This window comes from Phodopus roborovskii, unplaced genomic scaffold, assembly GCF_943737965.1.
Source record: "Phodopus roborovskii unplaced genomic scaffold, PHOROB, whole genome shotgun sequence".
Lineage (NCBI taxonomy): Eukaryota > Metazoa > Chordata > Mammalia > Rodentia > Cricetidae > Phodopus > Phodopus roborovskii.
In genome coordinates this window covers 10,420,779-10,434,877 of record NW_026126416.1, presented here as the reverse complement: position 1 = coordinate 10,434,877, position 14,099 = coordinate 10,420,779, and the positions used below count along the sequence as shown (strand labels likewise).

General features: G+C 40.0%; 1 protein-coding gene across 1 annotated transcript; it reads left to right on the top strand.

Moving 5' to 3' along the window:
• Positions 1–273: 273 nt before the first annotated feature.
• Polr3f (RNA polymerase III subunit F) lies at positions 274–13,284 on the top strand. The gene is made up of 9 exons (XM_051183256.1): positions 274–404; positions 1,197–1,314; positions 4,406–4,473; positions 5,919–5,986; positions 6,888–7,000; positions 8,580–8,723; positions 8,929–9,036; positions 10,066–10,257; positions 11,466–13,284. The coding sequence occupies exons 1-9, from the start codon at positions 343–345 to the stop codon at positions 11,541–11,543; spliced, it is 951 nt and encodes a 316-aa protein (XP_051039213.1). The 5' UTR covers positions 274–342; the 3' UTR covers positions 11,544–13,284.
• The last annotated feature ends 815 nt before the right edge of the window (positions 13,285–14,099 follow it).

Below are 14,099 nucleotides of genomic sequence, written 5' to 3'. Positions count from 1 at the left end.
TCTCTGGGCTGCGGATTCTGTCTGGTACCCGCCCCCAGCTGCGTCTGCGAGGCTTTGCTATAGGCATCCAAGGATATGCCTTCGCGGCGACTGTAAAGGCCTGAAAGGGTTCGCTCCTACTCAGCGTATGGGAGCCGGAGCTTTTAATCCGACAAGCACTGAAATTCGGTATAGCAGAAAGGCGACACGGCTGAGTAGAGCGGAGCAGGCACAGCACGGACACCCCAAGCCGACCTGACGAAGGCTCGGCGCGACCGGACGAAGAAGGCCCCTCTCCCGGTTCCCGGGACTTTCAGCGCGTTCCCCGGTGCGACACTTTCTCTAGTCTCGAAAACCGCCCTTATGGCTGAGGTGAAGGTGAAGGTGCAGCCACCGGACGCGGATCCGGTGGAAATAGAAAACAGGTAATGCAGTGAAGCTAGATTCACGACTCCGGGCGAGCAAGTCAGCTGGGCAGCCGGACCCCTTCTCTCGCAGGCCCGGGGAGTGGCCGGAGCAGCTGGATGAGCACGCGGGAGCCGAATTGCGGGGTTCTAGACGCCCCCCTCCGGACTAGCGAGAGCAGAGCTCTTTAGAAGCTGAAGTGCAGCGTTGACAGCTTGGAACCTTATGTAATTGGCTGCGCCAGGATTCTGTTAAGAGTAGTGAGGACACACTTGGAACCTGCCGATGGCCAATGCCTGAAAAGAGACCTGCATTTCCCCTCTATAGTCCTTGGGCATGTTTTAATTCATGTTCGATCTCAGGGTTGCTCGGCGGCCAAGGGAAGTCCCATCAGAAAACGTTCGGGCCAAATCAGGGTTCAGTTTGTGATTTCAAAGCATCATTGAGGCAAGTTCAGTGCCTTAAAGCTAATACTCCCTTACAGCGTACAGATATTTGAGGATTTTAACGTTGGTAAAAGACAGCAACTTTCTCCTCGGCTGTGGATAATACATTTATTACTCCTGAGAAGATATTTGAATTTATTTGGAAGGGATAATTTTGCTAACAGACTCAAGTTGTGAATCCCCATAACACATCCCCACCCCCGTATTCCATATTTCCCTTCCCTGACAGACCTAATGGCTTCACTTTGTTGTACGTATTCTCATTGATAGCATTGAGGTTTCAGCTTTAGTATCTAACTATAATGTATCTCCCTCATTTGCCTTTTGAAACAAGCAAACATAAATCGTTAATACCTTTATTCCTAGAATTATAGAATTGTGCCACCAGTTCCCTCATGGAATCACAGATCAAGTTATTCAAAATGAAATGCCTCACATTGAAGCCCAACAACGGGCAGTGGCCATCAATAGACTGTTGTCCATGGTAAGGTGAATTCAGTTAATTCATGTAATTTGTTGTATGTTAACGATTTTCATTGTTTCCTGTCACATAATTGTGATGGTTAACTTTATGTGTCAACTTGGCAGGGAGATGAGATTCCTAGGTATCAGGCTATATGCTGTTTCTGGAATGTTCTGGAATATGGTAGTATTTGAGTTGTTGAACTGTGACTGGCAGGTGAGTGGATACCATCCAGTCTAGTAGCAGCTTAGGTAGAACAAATAGATGAGGACCGAGGACTTTACTCCAGGCGTACACTGAGTTCTAGTACCAGTCTCCTGTTTTCACCACTCTTTGTTCTTAGGCTTTCAGATTCCATCTACACCATTGACACTCCATCTCTAAGGCTAATGCATCAGATCTATGCCATAGTTCTGTGCCACTGGCCTTCCTGAGTCTCTAGCTTGAAGGAGGTATATTATGAGTTCTCACCCACCGTAATCACATGAAGTAATAAGCATGATAAGCCTCTTTTGGGAACCAGTACACTAATTAAAAAGCCAAAATTTGTGACGAGTCAAAACCAGGGCAAGATTAGACTGTCTGAATTGAAAGAGAAAACAATTATGTGCCATTTGACAAGATGAAGAAATATGTACAATTCGGTTATAACTAATTATACTTTAACTTAATTGACACAAAAGCACAGGTGGTTATAGTCTGCTCTCACCTTCTTTTGCTTTCTGCTGCTAGCACTTAGCCATTCCCTGTAACATATTTCCACTGTGATTTTTCTGTGAGTTATCACATAGCCTATTCATTGGGTATCACAATGTCACTCAGAGCTTTTCAAGAGCAGGAAGAAGTACCCCTGAAGGTCTTTGGGAAGAAGTACAACCTCAGCTTCCAGAAACAGTGCAGTGGATTTTTTTTTTCAGTGAAGCCCAAGAACCTGAAGCCCTAAAACCTCTCCTCCTCCAACTTTTGAAAGTGCTGCCCCATGCTTTAAATCTGTGTATGTTGCTCTTCTTTCTCAAGCCATTGAATTCTCATTTTCTGAGGGCATTTTGGTTTTATTTTATCTGCAGTAGTTAAAAGAGTCCTTAAAACTTGCAGCCTGAGTTCTATCTAAAGCTCTAGTTAGGGAGATTTTAGGGATAGGTGAACCTTTTGTTAAGCCTTTGTCTTCACCTTTTTGGATCAGAATTTGGCATACTTTCTCTATGAACTGGTAAATAAAATATCCTCTGTGTCCCATCTGGTTTCTGTCACAACTATTTCTTGTCATTTTAACAAGAAGCAGCCACGAGCCTTGAACAGTGATATGCAGTCAGGTGGTCGTGGGTTTTTTTTTTTTTTTTTTTTTTTTTTTTTTTCTGATAAAATTTTATAAGTCAAAAAACAAGCAGTGGGCTAGTAAAGTTTTTTTTCACCCAAAGGGAAATAAGTGCTGGAGATTTCTGGACTTGCTTTTTGGTAGAATGACTCCTTGTTATCCTTTAGGACTCAGCTCTGCTGCTATCTGGGAAGTTACCTGGAGTCCACAGGTTGCTCCACAGTCATTTCTCTGAGTTTGTATCCACCCTTGTTTCTGTCTTAATGCTAACCGGATACTATTGAAGTCATCTGTGTGTTTCCTTTTTAGAATTTGTTTTGGCCTGGGAGTGTAGCTCAAGGGTACAACACTCACTTAGCTTGTATGATGTCCTGTGTTCATTCCTCAGTCTTATAATTATGTCAACAAATTGTCCCTTTAGCAGCAGGGGTCAATGGTACAGTATAGGTGTTTAGTGGGTGACTAAATAGACTGAATAAATGACAGAAGGAAACTTATGAATTGAGTTTTGTGGTCCCACTTTGCCATTTTTTGAATTGGGGAAGGAAGGAGGGTGTTGCAGTTTGTCCAGTGTGTAAACATATTTTATAGTCTTAACACGCAGTAGGGCCCCTTCTTGATTATCGTTTCCTATAACTGCTGCAAGTCCAGTGGTGCCCACATCTGGATTCTTCAAATGCTAGGGCCCAAGGAGGTTCAAAATCATGGTAGAACTTGCTTTATCTTACTTTGCTTCATTATATATAACATACCAACACATGAGGCCTTTCCTGCATTGGTTGACCTTTCTGCCTATTTCTCCTACCACAGAATTAAAATTGTATATCTTAGTAAATGTCACTGATAACTCCATAGTTTAACTTTAATGTGCTGTTGAATATTTATGTTTATACTTTATCTGGACTAAATTTTTATTAATATGAATTATTTTAATTATGTTTATTGATGCTTTATATAATTTACATTTATTTGAATTTTGATATGGATTTTTATATTATCCTAAAATAGCTTTTTAAAAAAAATTTATTTAGGCCTGTCAGTGGTGGCCAGTGCTTTTAATCCTATCTCTCTGGAGGCAAGGGCAGGCACATCTCTGTGGGTTCCAGGCCAGCCTGGTCTTCAAAGTTACACAAAGAAACCCTGTCTCAAAAGAAAAAAAAATTACTTTTATTTAACGTGTGAGTATTTTGCCTGCATGTATTGTCTGTGCACGGCATGCATGCCTGGTACTCGCAAAGGCCAGAAGAGGGCACTGGATGGCCTGAAACTGAGAACTGAATCCTAGTCCTCCCTAACAACAGGTCTTAACTACTGAGCCTCGGGTTAAGAGCACTTGCTGCTCTTACAGAGGACTTGAGTTTGATTCCCAGTACCCACATACATGATGGCTCACGCCTGGCTGTTCCAGGGATCCAATGTCCTTCTTTGGTCTCCATCAGCATTGTATACACATAATTCACAAACATACATGTTGACAAAATACCCATATACATTAAGAAATAAATTTTTTAAAAAGTTGTTTATGTTTTGGCCAAATAACCAAGCCAAGGTAGCATTTGAGACATTGTTAGTATCTCCTCTAGCTTGAAATATCTTGAGACAGTTAAATTTTTTAAAATACCTTGTTTGTGATATGTAGGCAAAATCCTTAGTCTCAGATGAAGAACTGACAAATGTGAGAGACAGCATAGTTTGGTCTGTATAATAAACACATTTAAAAGTATATTGACACTTACCTTTGGAGTTGATGTATTTCCAGAGTAATTGACTACAGTTTTCTATTTTGAATCACTTTAGGGTCAGTTGGATCTCTTAAGGAGTAATACAGGCCTTTTATATAGAATAAAGGATTCTCAAAATGCTGGGTAAGTAAGCACCTGTGGTTTTTTTGTTTGCTTTTCTTTGAGACAAGGTTTCTCTGTGTAACAGTCCTGGCTGTCCTAGAAGTCATTCTGTAGACCGGGCTGGCCTCAAACTCACAGAGATCCATCTGCCTCTGCTTCCTAAGTGCTGGGATTAAAGGCATGTGCCATCACTGCCCGAGCACCTGTTTTTTAATTTTAAGAAAATTTTGATTATATAAATGTAATATATGCATTAGAAAAAAGCTAACATAGTAACAGGTATTGTGGCACAGACCCAAATCCCAGCATTTGCATGGTGATATATTATTTATGATTTATTAAAGCTTGCCTGAGGATTCAGAAAAGCAAAATCAGCCTCAAACTATAGAGATCAGGCAGTGGTGATACACACTTTTAACTCCAGCAGTCAGAATCTGGGAGATGGTGGTACACATTTTTAATCCTAGGACTGAGGATTAAGAGGTAGATGGATCTCTGTGAGTCCAAGGCCACCCAGATCTACACAAGAGTGAATTAGTCTAAAAGAGAATTATAGCTTACACCTTTAATCCCAGGACCCATGAGATGTATATAAGACAGGAGCAAGGTATCTCAGAATCAGGCATTCATTCTCCAACCACTCTTGAGGAGAGGCAGCAGATCAGCCCAGTTCAGCCTGAAGTAGTGGTAACAGCTAGTGGCCTGCTACTTTGCTTTTCTGTTCTTCAGCCTAAAGTTTGACCCCAAATGCCTGTCTCTGGGTCTTTTATTTTCCGTGTTATATACTTGGAAAGTAGGCCATAAAATTTAGTGTCATCCTTAGCTACAGAAAGTTCAGGACCAGCCTGAGATATGTAACACAGTCTCAAATAAAAAAAGTGTGTGTATGATATATATATATTACTGTATGTGTATATGAGTGTTATATGTCTGTCTGTCTGTGTGTGCATAATGTAGCTAAGTGTGGTGGTGCACATCTATAATCCTGACACACTTGGGGGGCCAGAGGCAGAAGGATCATGAGGTGGAAAACAGTTTAGGCTATACATCAAAAGACCCTGCCTTGCAATAAGAAAACAAAACAAACTGATGTAAACTCATACCATCCCTGCTCTCTGTCCTATGTTTCCATTTCCCAGAGTAACTGTTCTTGGTAATTTCTTCTAGATTTAGATATTCATAGGTGATTACATTTTATATATTATCTTTTTTTTTTTCTTCTCTTTTAAAAAATAAAACAAAATGGATCATGCTATCCATGCTGCCCTGTAACTTGTTTTCATTTATTGTACCTTGGTTATCTTGTCATGTTGGTACACTAAGCTTTGTTTCATTCTTTTTAAGTTAAGCCCTTCTTTTGGTAAATAAGTCAGTGTGATAGCCTTGGCTGCTGGTTAACTTTAGTTATGCAGATGATAACAGCCTACATTTTTTTTCCTTTTTTAATTCTGCTTTATTCCCTGCAGTAAAATGAAGGGGTCTGATAACCAAGAAAAACTAGTCTACCAAATCATAGAGGATGCAGGGAATAAAGGTGAGCATGTGAAGGATGGTGCACTGTCTTTAGGTCTAGACCTAAAGTGTTTCTTTGTTCTGTTAATTTCATTTTATTTTTAAAGACAGGGTCCCACTATTTAGACCAGTCTTTCAGATTATCTTCTTACCTTGTCTTCCTGAGCAGTGGGATGGCAGGCATGCACATTGCTTGCAGCTGAGCATGTATGTTTTGTACATACTCTCTTTCTACATGTACAACTTTCTTTGTGGAAAGAAAACTCATATGACTTCCCATAGCTGGTATTTAGTGAGTATAAGAACCACAGCCTTATTTTTTTTTCTGTCTTATGAATAGAATGTTGCTTAAATAATAGTACGTGCATTGCAAATGATAAACTATTGTATGATTTTGTTGGTTGAAGATGGCAGATGACCCCAACCAAAATTAAGTTCCTCTTTTCACTTTTACAGTGTTAAGTGAAACTGTCAGAAAGTTGAGATTATGGTAAAGGATTGGATGAGAGATAGGATATAAGGTAATTTGACCCCATTCATATGTTTTTCTCTTACTACAAAGATGTTCTTACTATATATTCTTTAGAAGGTGCCCCACTAGGTGGTGTGGCACCCCTTTATCCTAGTACTTGGGAGGCAGAGGTAGGAGGATCTCCTGAGTTCATGTTCAGCCTGATTTGTGCAGCAAGTTCCAGGCCAGCCAGGGCTGCATAGTGAGGCCCTGTCAAAAAACAGAAACACACTGAGGTCCAAAGAAATTCCCAGTTATAATATAAAACACACCCGGTTACTGGCTCTTGTACTTTTGTTTTTATCCAATTTTGTTTTGTTTTGTTTTTGTCTTTAGGCTTTTAAAGTTTCTGACAATAGTTATAAAACTTATTGTTAAAAGATACGCTATTAGCTTTTCTACTTTCTTACAGGAATATGGAGCAGAGATATTCGATACAAAAGTAACTTGCCATTAACAGAAATCAACAAAATTCTCAAGAATTTGGAAAGTAAAAAGCTTATCAAAGCTGTGAAGTCTGTAGCAGTAAGTGGTTGGCTTCCTAGGTTTCCTCCCTTATATGCACTTAAACTGTTCCAGCTGTGTTTTCAGCCTTTCATTCTTTAATTCATGTTGGGATGTAAGACAAACGTTTTAAAAAGGACTAAAAATTTAGCTCCTGTTGTACTGACTTGAAGCTGTTGCTTATTGCACTCTTGATGTCTTGCCATCCCAAACTTCGTACTGTGTTCAATAAGAAAGTCTGGAGTCTTGAGTACATTTCCTAGTTTTCATGTTGTGTGAGATAACTCAATTTATCCTAGGCATTATCTTACTCAGCAAGTGTCTATTGATTGGGCTATGGCAGGTACTGCTTTGGGCTTAGACTACATAAATAACCAAGTCAGAGAAAGATCCCTGTCCTGTGTCTCTTACACCATGTTTGTGGTTTTCTTTTCTTTTTCTCTCTACCTGGAATATTCAGCAATAGCAAGATGACCAATCATGAAGACATGGAATTATCTTAATGCTTATTACTTGGTTTATGAAATCTTGCTGACAAGACAACAAACACACTTGTGACTCCAACTAGGTGACATTGTGAGAAAGTATAACTGTTAAGACAGTAAAAAGATAAACATTTGCCAGTCTTGGGAGTAGGGTCATAGGGAAAATTGAGTAGATGAAGCACAAGAGTGTTAAGTGTGTGTTGAAACCTATAGGCACAGCAGAGTAATCTTAATTGTACTATTTTATTTTGAGAGAGAGGTAATGTAACCAGTGCTGATAGTGAGTGAATGCAGGATCTTTTCTGCCTTAACCACCTGATTGCTGGGATTAATATGTGTATGCCACCATGCCCAGCTATCTGCATAGTTTTTTAACTTTTATTTTTGGTTGTGAGCCTAGCCTTTAACGGCTAAGCCATCCTTCTAGCCTATTTTTTTTTAACATTTATAAAAGTCACTTAGAAATTAGGGGAATACCAGAGTGGAATTTGGAATGTAGAACTAGAAACTAGGGGTTGGGTATGGCTCAGCAGTTAGAAGCACTGGCTGGCCTTCCAGAGGACCCAGGCTTGATTCCCAGCACCTACATGGTAGCTCACAACTGTCTGCAAACTGTAGTCTAGAGCATCTGACACCTAACAGGCATAGACATACACAAATGTGCACACACATTATTAAATTTTTTTTTAAAATTAAAAAGTAACTAATTGTGGCAGAATTTTGGAAATCATACTTCTAGGGGTTAGAGGAAAAGGGGCTAACCTAAGTACTTGTAGAAATGAATTGTGTCTATAAAACTAAAGACAAAGGAAAATGTGCTTATGTATCACACCCTATCTAAACTAGTGTTCTTTCCTTCCTGTGAGGCTCCTGATCCTACTGTGTATAGAGAACTATGGGCAGTGCTGGCTGCAGTATAGTTCTGACTGGGGTTAGAGGCACTGTCCACTCCCCCCACCGCCAAGATGGCCCTCACTTTAGATAACTGTCCCAAGTTCAGTAACTTAGCTGTCTTTACAGTAATTCTGCACATCTAGAAATACTCTAACCTTAGTTTTTAGGTTTAGTTTCTAAAAAAAGGTTATTTACAAATAATCTGTGTATATCTTTCCTAGGCCTCCAAAAAGAAGGTTTATATGCTCTATAACCTGCAGCCAGACCGATCTGTGACTGGTGGAGCATGGTACAGTGACCAGGACTTTGAATCTGAATTTGTTGAGGTGCTTAACCAACAGTGTTTCAAATTCCTACAAACCAAGGTGAGGGCATTAAGGAAACATCACAAGCCCTTTAAAATCTACTTCATGAAAAATTTACTCATGTATATCCTGTATTATAAGATTGAAAAAGCCTAAAATTGGAAATTTTTACTAAACAATCTGCTGCTGTTGGTGTAGCATATATGTTAACTTCAAAAAGCACTAGCATGCATTTTTGGTTGAGCCTCTTGTTCTAACCTTGCAGGCAGAAACAGCAAGAGAAAGTAAACAGAATCCCATGATTCAAAGAAACAGTTCATTTGCTTCATCACATGAAGTGTGGAAGTACATCTGTGAATTGGGCATCAGTAAGGTCAGAACTTACTTTCTGCACTGTCATATAAGGTATAGTCTTCCTCGCAAGGGTGTAGCTTACAATGTATCTGACCCAGTGCTGTCCTAAAGTAGGCAGAGGTCCTCATGGTGGTCTGACTCTGGCTGAACTATTTCTGAGCACAGTTCTGGCAGTGCCGTCACCACCCACAGTCAAATTGTTCTAATAAGTTTTTGATTGTGTGACAGTTAAGCTTGACATGACATTATTGTCATTTATTGATATTCTAAGTAGTATCATTAGCACCCTTTGAAGACCTGTATATCAGTACACTGATGGTTTCATGATCAGCAAAGAAGCCAAAGTGCCATTTGGACAAGTCATCTCTTCCTGGTTCCCAGATTTCTCACTGATAAAAAGATAGAAACTAGAATTATTCCATGGCTTAAATCCCATGGCTCAAATGTCTCTCTCTTTTAAAGACATTTCAAGAATCTCCATCAATTGGGAGGAAGAGGTAGGTGGACCTCTTGAGTTCCAGGACAGCCAGGACTACACAGAGAAACCTTTCTCATGAGAAAAAAGAAAAATCTCCATCAAATTCTTGGGGAGGAAGATTTCTTCTTTGTGGTTTTGGTTTTGGGTAGGCTCTTTGTTGTTGTGATTTTGTGTGATGCTAGGGATTGAACCCAGGGCTCATGCTAAGTAAATGTTCTGCCCCTGAGCAGTCTTCCCAGTCTTTTTAGTAGTTTTGTTGTATGTTGTGGTATCCCAACCTCTTGGGTTTTTGTTGGTTTTTTTTTTGTTTGTTTGTTTGTTTGTTTTTGTTTTTTAAGAATGAGGGCACCAGTCAGTGTGAGGTTCTGAATGAAGTTATACTTCTGTCCTTAGCATTTCATTGGTCGGTGCTAATGTAGACTGTTACTTACTTTCTTTGTGCCTTCCATTACTCTTCCCCAGGATATGGCTTCTATACTTCACTGAGCAACCACGACTCTGCTGTTTGTACTTCTCTGAAAGAATGCTTCCTTGTCCTTCATGCATTCTTTCTAACATTCCCCTCTCTAGGTAGAGTTGTCCATGGAGGACATTGAAACCATCCTGAACACACTCATTTATGATGGGAAAGTGGAGATGACGATCATTGCTGCAAAGGAAGGCACTGTTGGCAGTGTAGATGGACACATGAAACTGTACAGGGCAGTTAACCCAATCCTCCCACCTACAGGCTTAGTCCGGGCACCCTGTGGCCTCTGCCCCGTAAGTAAAAGCTCCTTCATTTTGTACTTTTATCACCACCATTTGCAAATGCCACATAAATAAACAGCAGGCACGCCATGCTTTCCAGCAGCAAGTGTCACTTGAGCTATTGGACCTGCCACAGACTCTTGATAGGCAGATTGTTAATAAACAGGTTTTATGTTATTTCTTAGAACATTCAGGGTAGGGACATGTTCTTCTGTTCTTGACCCTGAAATGGATACATTTTCATCGAGACTAACCATTTCTCCTCTGTAGTGAGGGAAATGAAATTTGTTAAAAAAGCTACCACGGGCCAAACTTATTCTAATCCTACTTTGTCCAAGGCACTAGTGGCATTATTTCCCCTAAAGAGTGAGGGAACTTCGGGCTAAGTGTAACTCAGTGGTAGAGCACATGCTTAGTATACATAGGGCCTTTCACCACAGATTTGAACCCTAGTACCCTCCCCCGAGAAGAAGAAACTAGACTTAAGCAGAAAATATCACTTCGAATAAATATAATGCTTTAGCATTTTCACTCATTCATTCCTAGGTCCTTCATTCCTAGGAAGTATGTAGCCACTGAGGCTACAGAGAGCAGAAGCGCTCCCTATGGCATTATATTCTTGGGCTGCTATTCTGACATATTCATTATGATAACCTTTGTCTGTACTCCTAAACTCTCCTAGACAAAAGCTGACATCCTGAATATGCTACTCAACACCCTTCAAAGATAGTTAAACACGAAACATCCTTCAATTTAGTACCAATCAAGTTGTTCAGAAGTATAGGACTCACTTCCTTCACTCCTATGCACCCGCTGATAGCCTTTTACCAGCAGACAGGTGAACGGGGCCTGTGTTAGTAGGCCACCAAGCTAGGCAGGATAGTGTACACCTTTAATCCCAGCATTTGTTAGGCAGAGTCAAGCAGAGCTTTGTGAGTTTCAGGCATGCCTGTTCTACATACTGAGTTCTAAGATAGCTGGGGTTATATAGTGAGACCCTGTCTCAAAAAGCAAACAAACAAAAACATGCTAAAAAACGAGAAGCTTATAGTTAACTGTGATCACAGAGTACGCACTGTTACATTATGCTCCTAAATACAGTCCTAATCCATTTTCAAGAGTGTTTTCTTTTTTCTTTTAGTACTGCTTTAAATCAATGGGGTTTTGGTATTTTAAAACTTCAATTTGAATGTGAACTTTTTTGTGTGTTTCTTTTTAAGGTTTTTGATGACTGCCATGAAGGTGGTGAAATTTCACCATCTAATTGTATTTACATGACAGAGTGGCTCGAATTTTAATAGAGAGCTAGGAATTTTACTTACATTTGGCAAATGAATTACTTGGAGAACAAATAATTCATGATAGAACATCCAGTTTCTTTGAAAACATACTTCACTATGATGGATACTAACTTGCTGCTATGAGAACATATTTATTTCCGAAGACAGAGCACAAAGCAGATAAAGTTTAATAACATTTAATAGGGAAGTCTCTTCTAAAGTAAGAAAATACCTGGAAGCTCTGGAAGACCAAGGAAAAAGAAGCCAGCAAACCTGACCAAGTACTGTGATAGCAGCTAGAGCGTGAAGATGACACGTAAAGTTCCTTCTTAATGTCTTCATTGAACTCATCGTATCAGGGTTATTATCACCATTTCTGCTTGTTCTTTCTTGGGTTTCGTTGAGAAGAAAATACAAGTGGTACAGGCAGGAACAGCTGACGATGGGAATGTATGCAGACTTGGGGCCTGAATGTAAAGTGGATATCCCTTTTCCACACTGTCCATTCCTCTTTAGAGGAGCTGCTGCCACACTGACTCAGTCCCAAATGCTTCTATCTAGGACATGGGTTCAGATCAGTGGTATTCCAACCTAAGGGGGATAATCTCACAAGTCCTTCATTGTTAAGGCTGTAAATCTCTCTGTATTGGCTTAATTGTACTATTTGCCAGAATTTTTTTCCAGATTCTTCCTTCATGCCTATAGTTTGACCCTCTCTGCCACCGGCATCAAATTCCAATTTGATCCCCATGTGGGATGTGATAAGTAGGACCTTTGGAAGGTGACAGATCATGAGTCCTCATGAGTGGAATTAGGGCCTGTGTAGAAGAGGCCTAAGGTGTTCTGTTGGCTCCATCATTCAATAGAACAGGTGAAAGAATAAGGAAGTGGGCCCTTGTTAGACAATAAATCAACTGGTACATTGAACTTCCCAGCGTTTAGAATCATGATAAACCATCAATCTATAGCAGCAATTCTAAGCCTGTGGGTTGCAACCCCTTTGGGTGTTGAACAACCCATTTAAGGGATCGTCTGAGACCTTCAGAAAACACAGATATTTACATTACAGTTCATAACAGTAACAAAAATCATTAAACACAGTAGCAACAAAAATAATTTTATGATTGGGGAGTCACCACAACATGAGGAACTGTATTAAAGTTGAAAATCACTGATCTATAGTGTTCTGTCAAAAAAGATAGAAGAGATAATTTTTAATACCTTAACTAAAACTAGCTGGGTGTGGTGGTATGCTCCTTTAATCCTAGCACTTGGGAGGCAGAGGTAGGTAGATCTTAGTTCAAGACCAGCCTGGTCTACATAGTGAGTTCTAGGACAGCCAAGACTATAGAGAAAGAGACCCTGTCTCAAAAAATAAAAGTAGACCATTGCCCTTCATTCTGAGTGGTGGGAATGTGTCTTTTAAAGTATTTTAGACTGGTCTCCTTTTTTCTTTTCTAAAAACCATGGTGTGGTGTGTCTAAGCTGAAAACAATCACTGTAGTTTGTTAGTCCCAGCCATTGGACACTGGAAAACACTAAGTTAATTGTTATGCTGTTTGTTACACAGAAGATAGCCATATGCCTTTTAAGGATCTCAGCAATTGATTCTCTCTTCCCCTCTCTCCCTCTCCCCCTTGACAAGGTTTTTCTGTGTGGCCCTGGCTATCCTGAAACTTTGTAGACCATGCTGGCCTTGAATTCAGACATCCGCCTGCCTCTGCCTCCTGAGTGCTGGGATTAAAGGCCTCTTTCACTACTCCTACTTTACTTTGCGTCTCAAAAGTTTCTTTATGCAAAACATGGGCCAACTGAAAGGGTTCACACAGCACCCTTTTGGGGGCTGAGTTCTACCACCATTTGGCAGTGTTCCAAGTGAACAGCATCATTAGAGTTACCTTGAGATAAATGGGACCAGTAAAATCCTGTTTGCTAGGTCGTTTTTGTCAGATGAATTCTATGGCCAGCTCTGACTCCAGCTCTTTTTAAGTGTTAGGTTATATATAAAATACAGGTTTCTCCTCTACCTCTATTGGGGGCTGACATGGTAAGAACAGTGTTCACTATTATTAAATAAGCACTAATCTTATTTTACTAGAAAACTACATATGTAGGAGAGTTACAAAAGGGAGAAAGAATTAAGAAAAAAATTTTTTGAAGATTTGTTTATTATGTATACAGTGTTCTGCCTGCATGCCATAAGAGGGCACCAGATCTCATTACAGATGGTTGCTGGGAATTGAACTCAGGACCTCTAGAAAAGCAACAAGTGCTCTTAATCTCTGAGCCATCTCTCTAGCACCACCCCCCCCCCATTTAAAATAAAAATGTATTCTTTTTGTTTTGTTTTGTTGGAGAAGAGTTTCACTCTAGCCCACACTAGGCTAGAGTTCACTTTATGGTCTAGGCTGGCCTTCAACTTATGGTGGTCCTGCTTTAGCCTCCCAAGTGCTGGGATTACAGGCTTTCTATTGTATTGAATATTAGATACAAAGTTTTGATTTACAGTCAGTGTTCTTGCCTCACCAGAATAAAGAGATACTTAAAAATTTTTCTTCTTTGTATTTTTTTTTA

Coding starts and splice junctions, on each gene's coding strand:
- Polr3f (XM_051183256.1), top strand. CDS start 343: ATGGCTGAGGTGAAGGTGAAGGTGCAGCCACCGGACGCGGATCCGGTG. Junction 1,315..4,405: donor TCAATAGACTGTTGTCCATG/GTAAGGTGAATT, acceptor GAATCACTTTAG/GGTCAGTTGGATCTCTTAAG. Junction 8,724..8,928: donor TCAAATTCCTACAAACCAAG/GTGAGGGCATTA, acceptor CTAACCTTGCAG/GCAGAAACAGCAAGAGAAAG.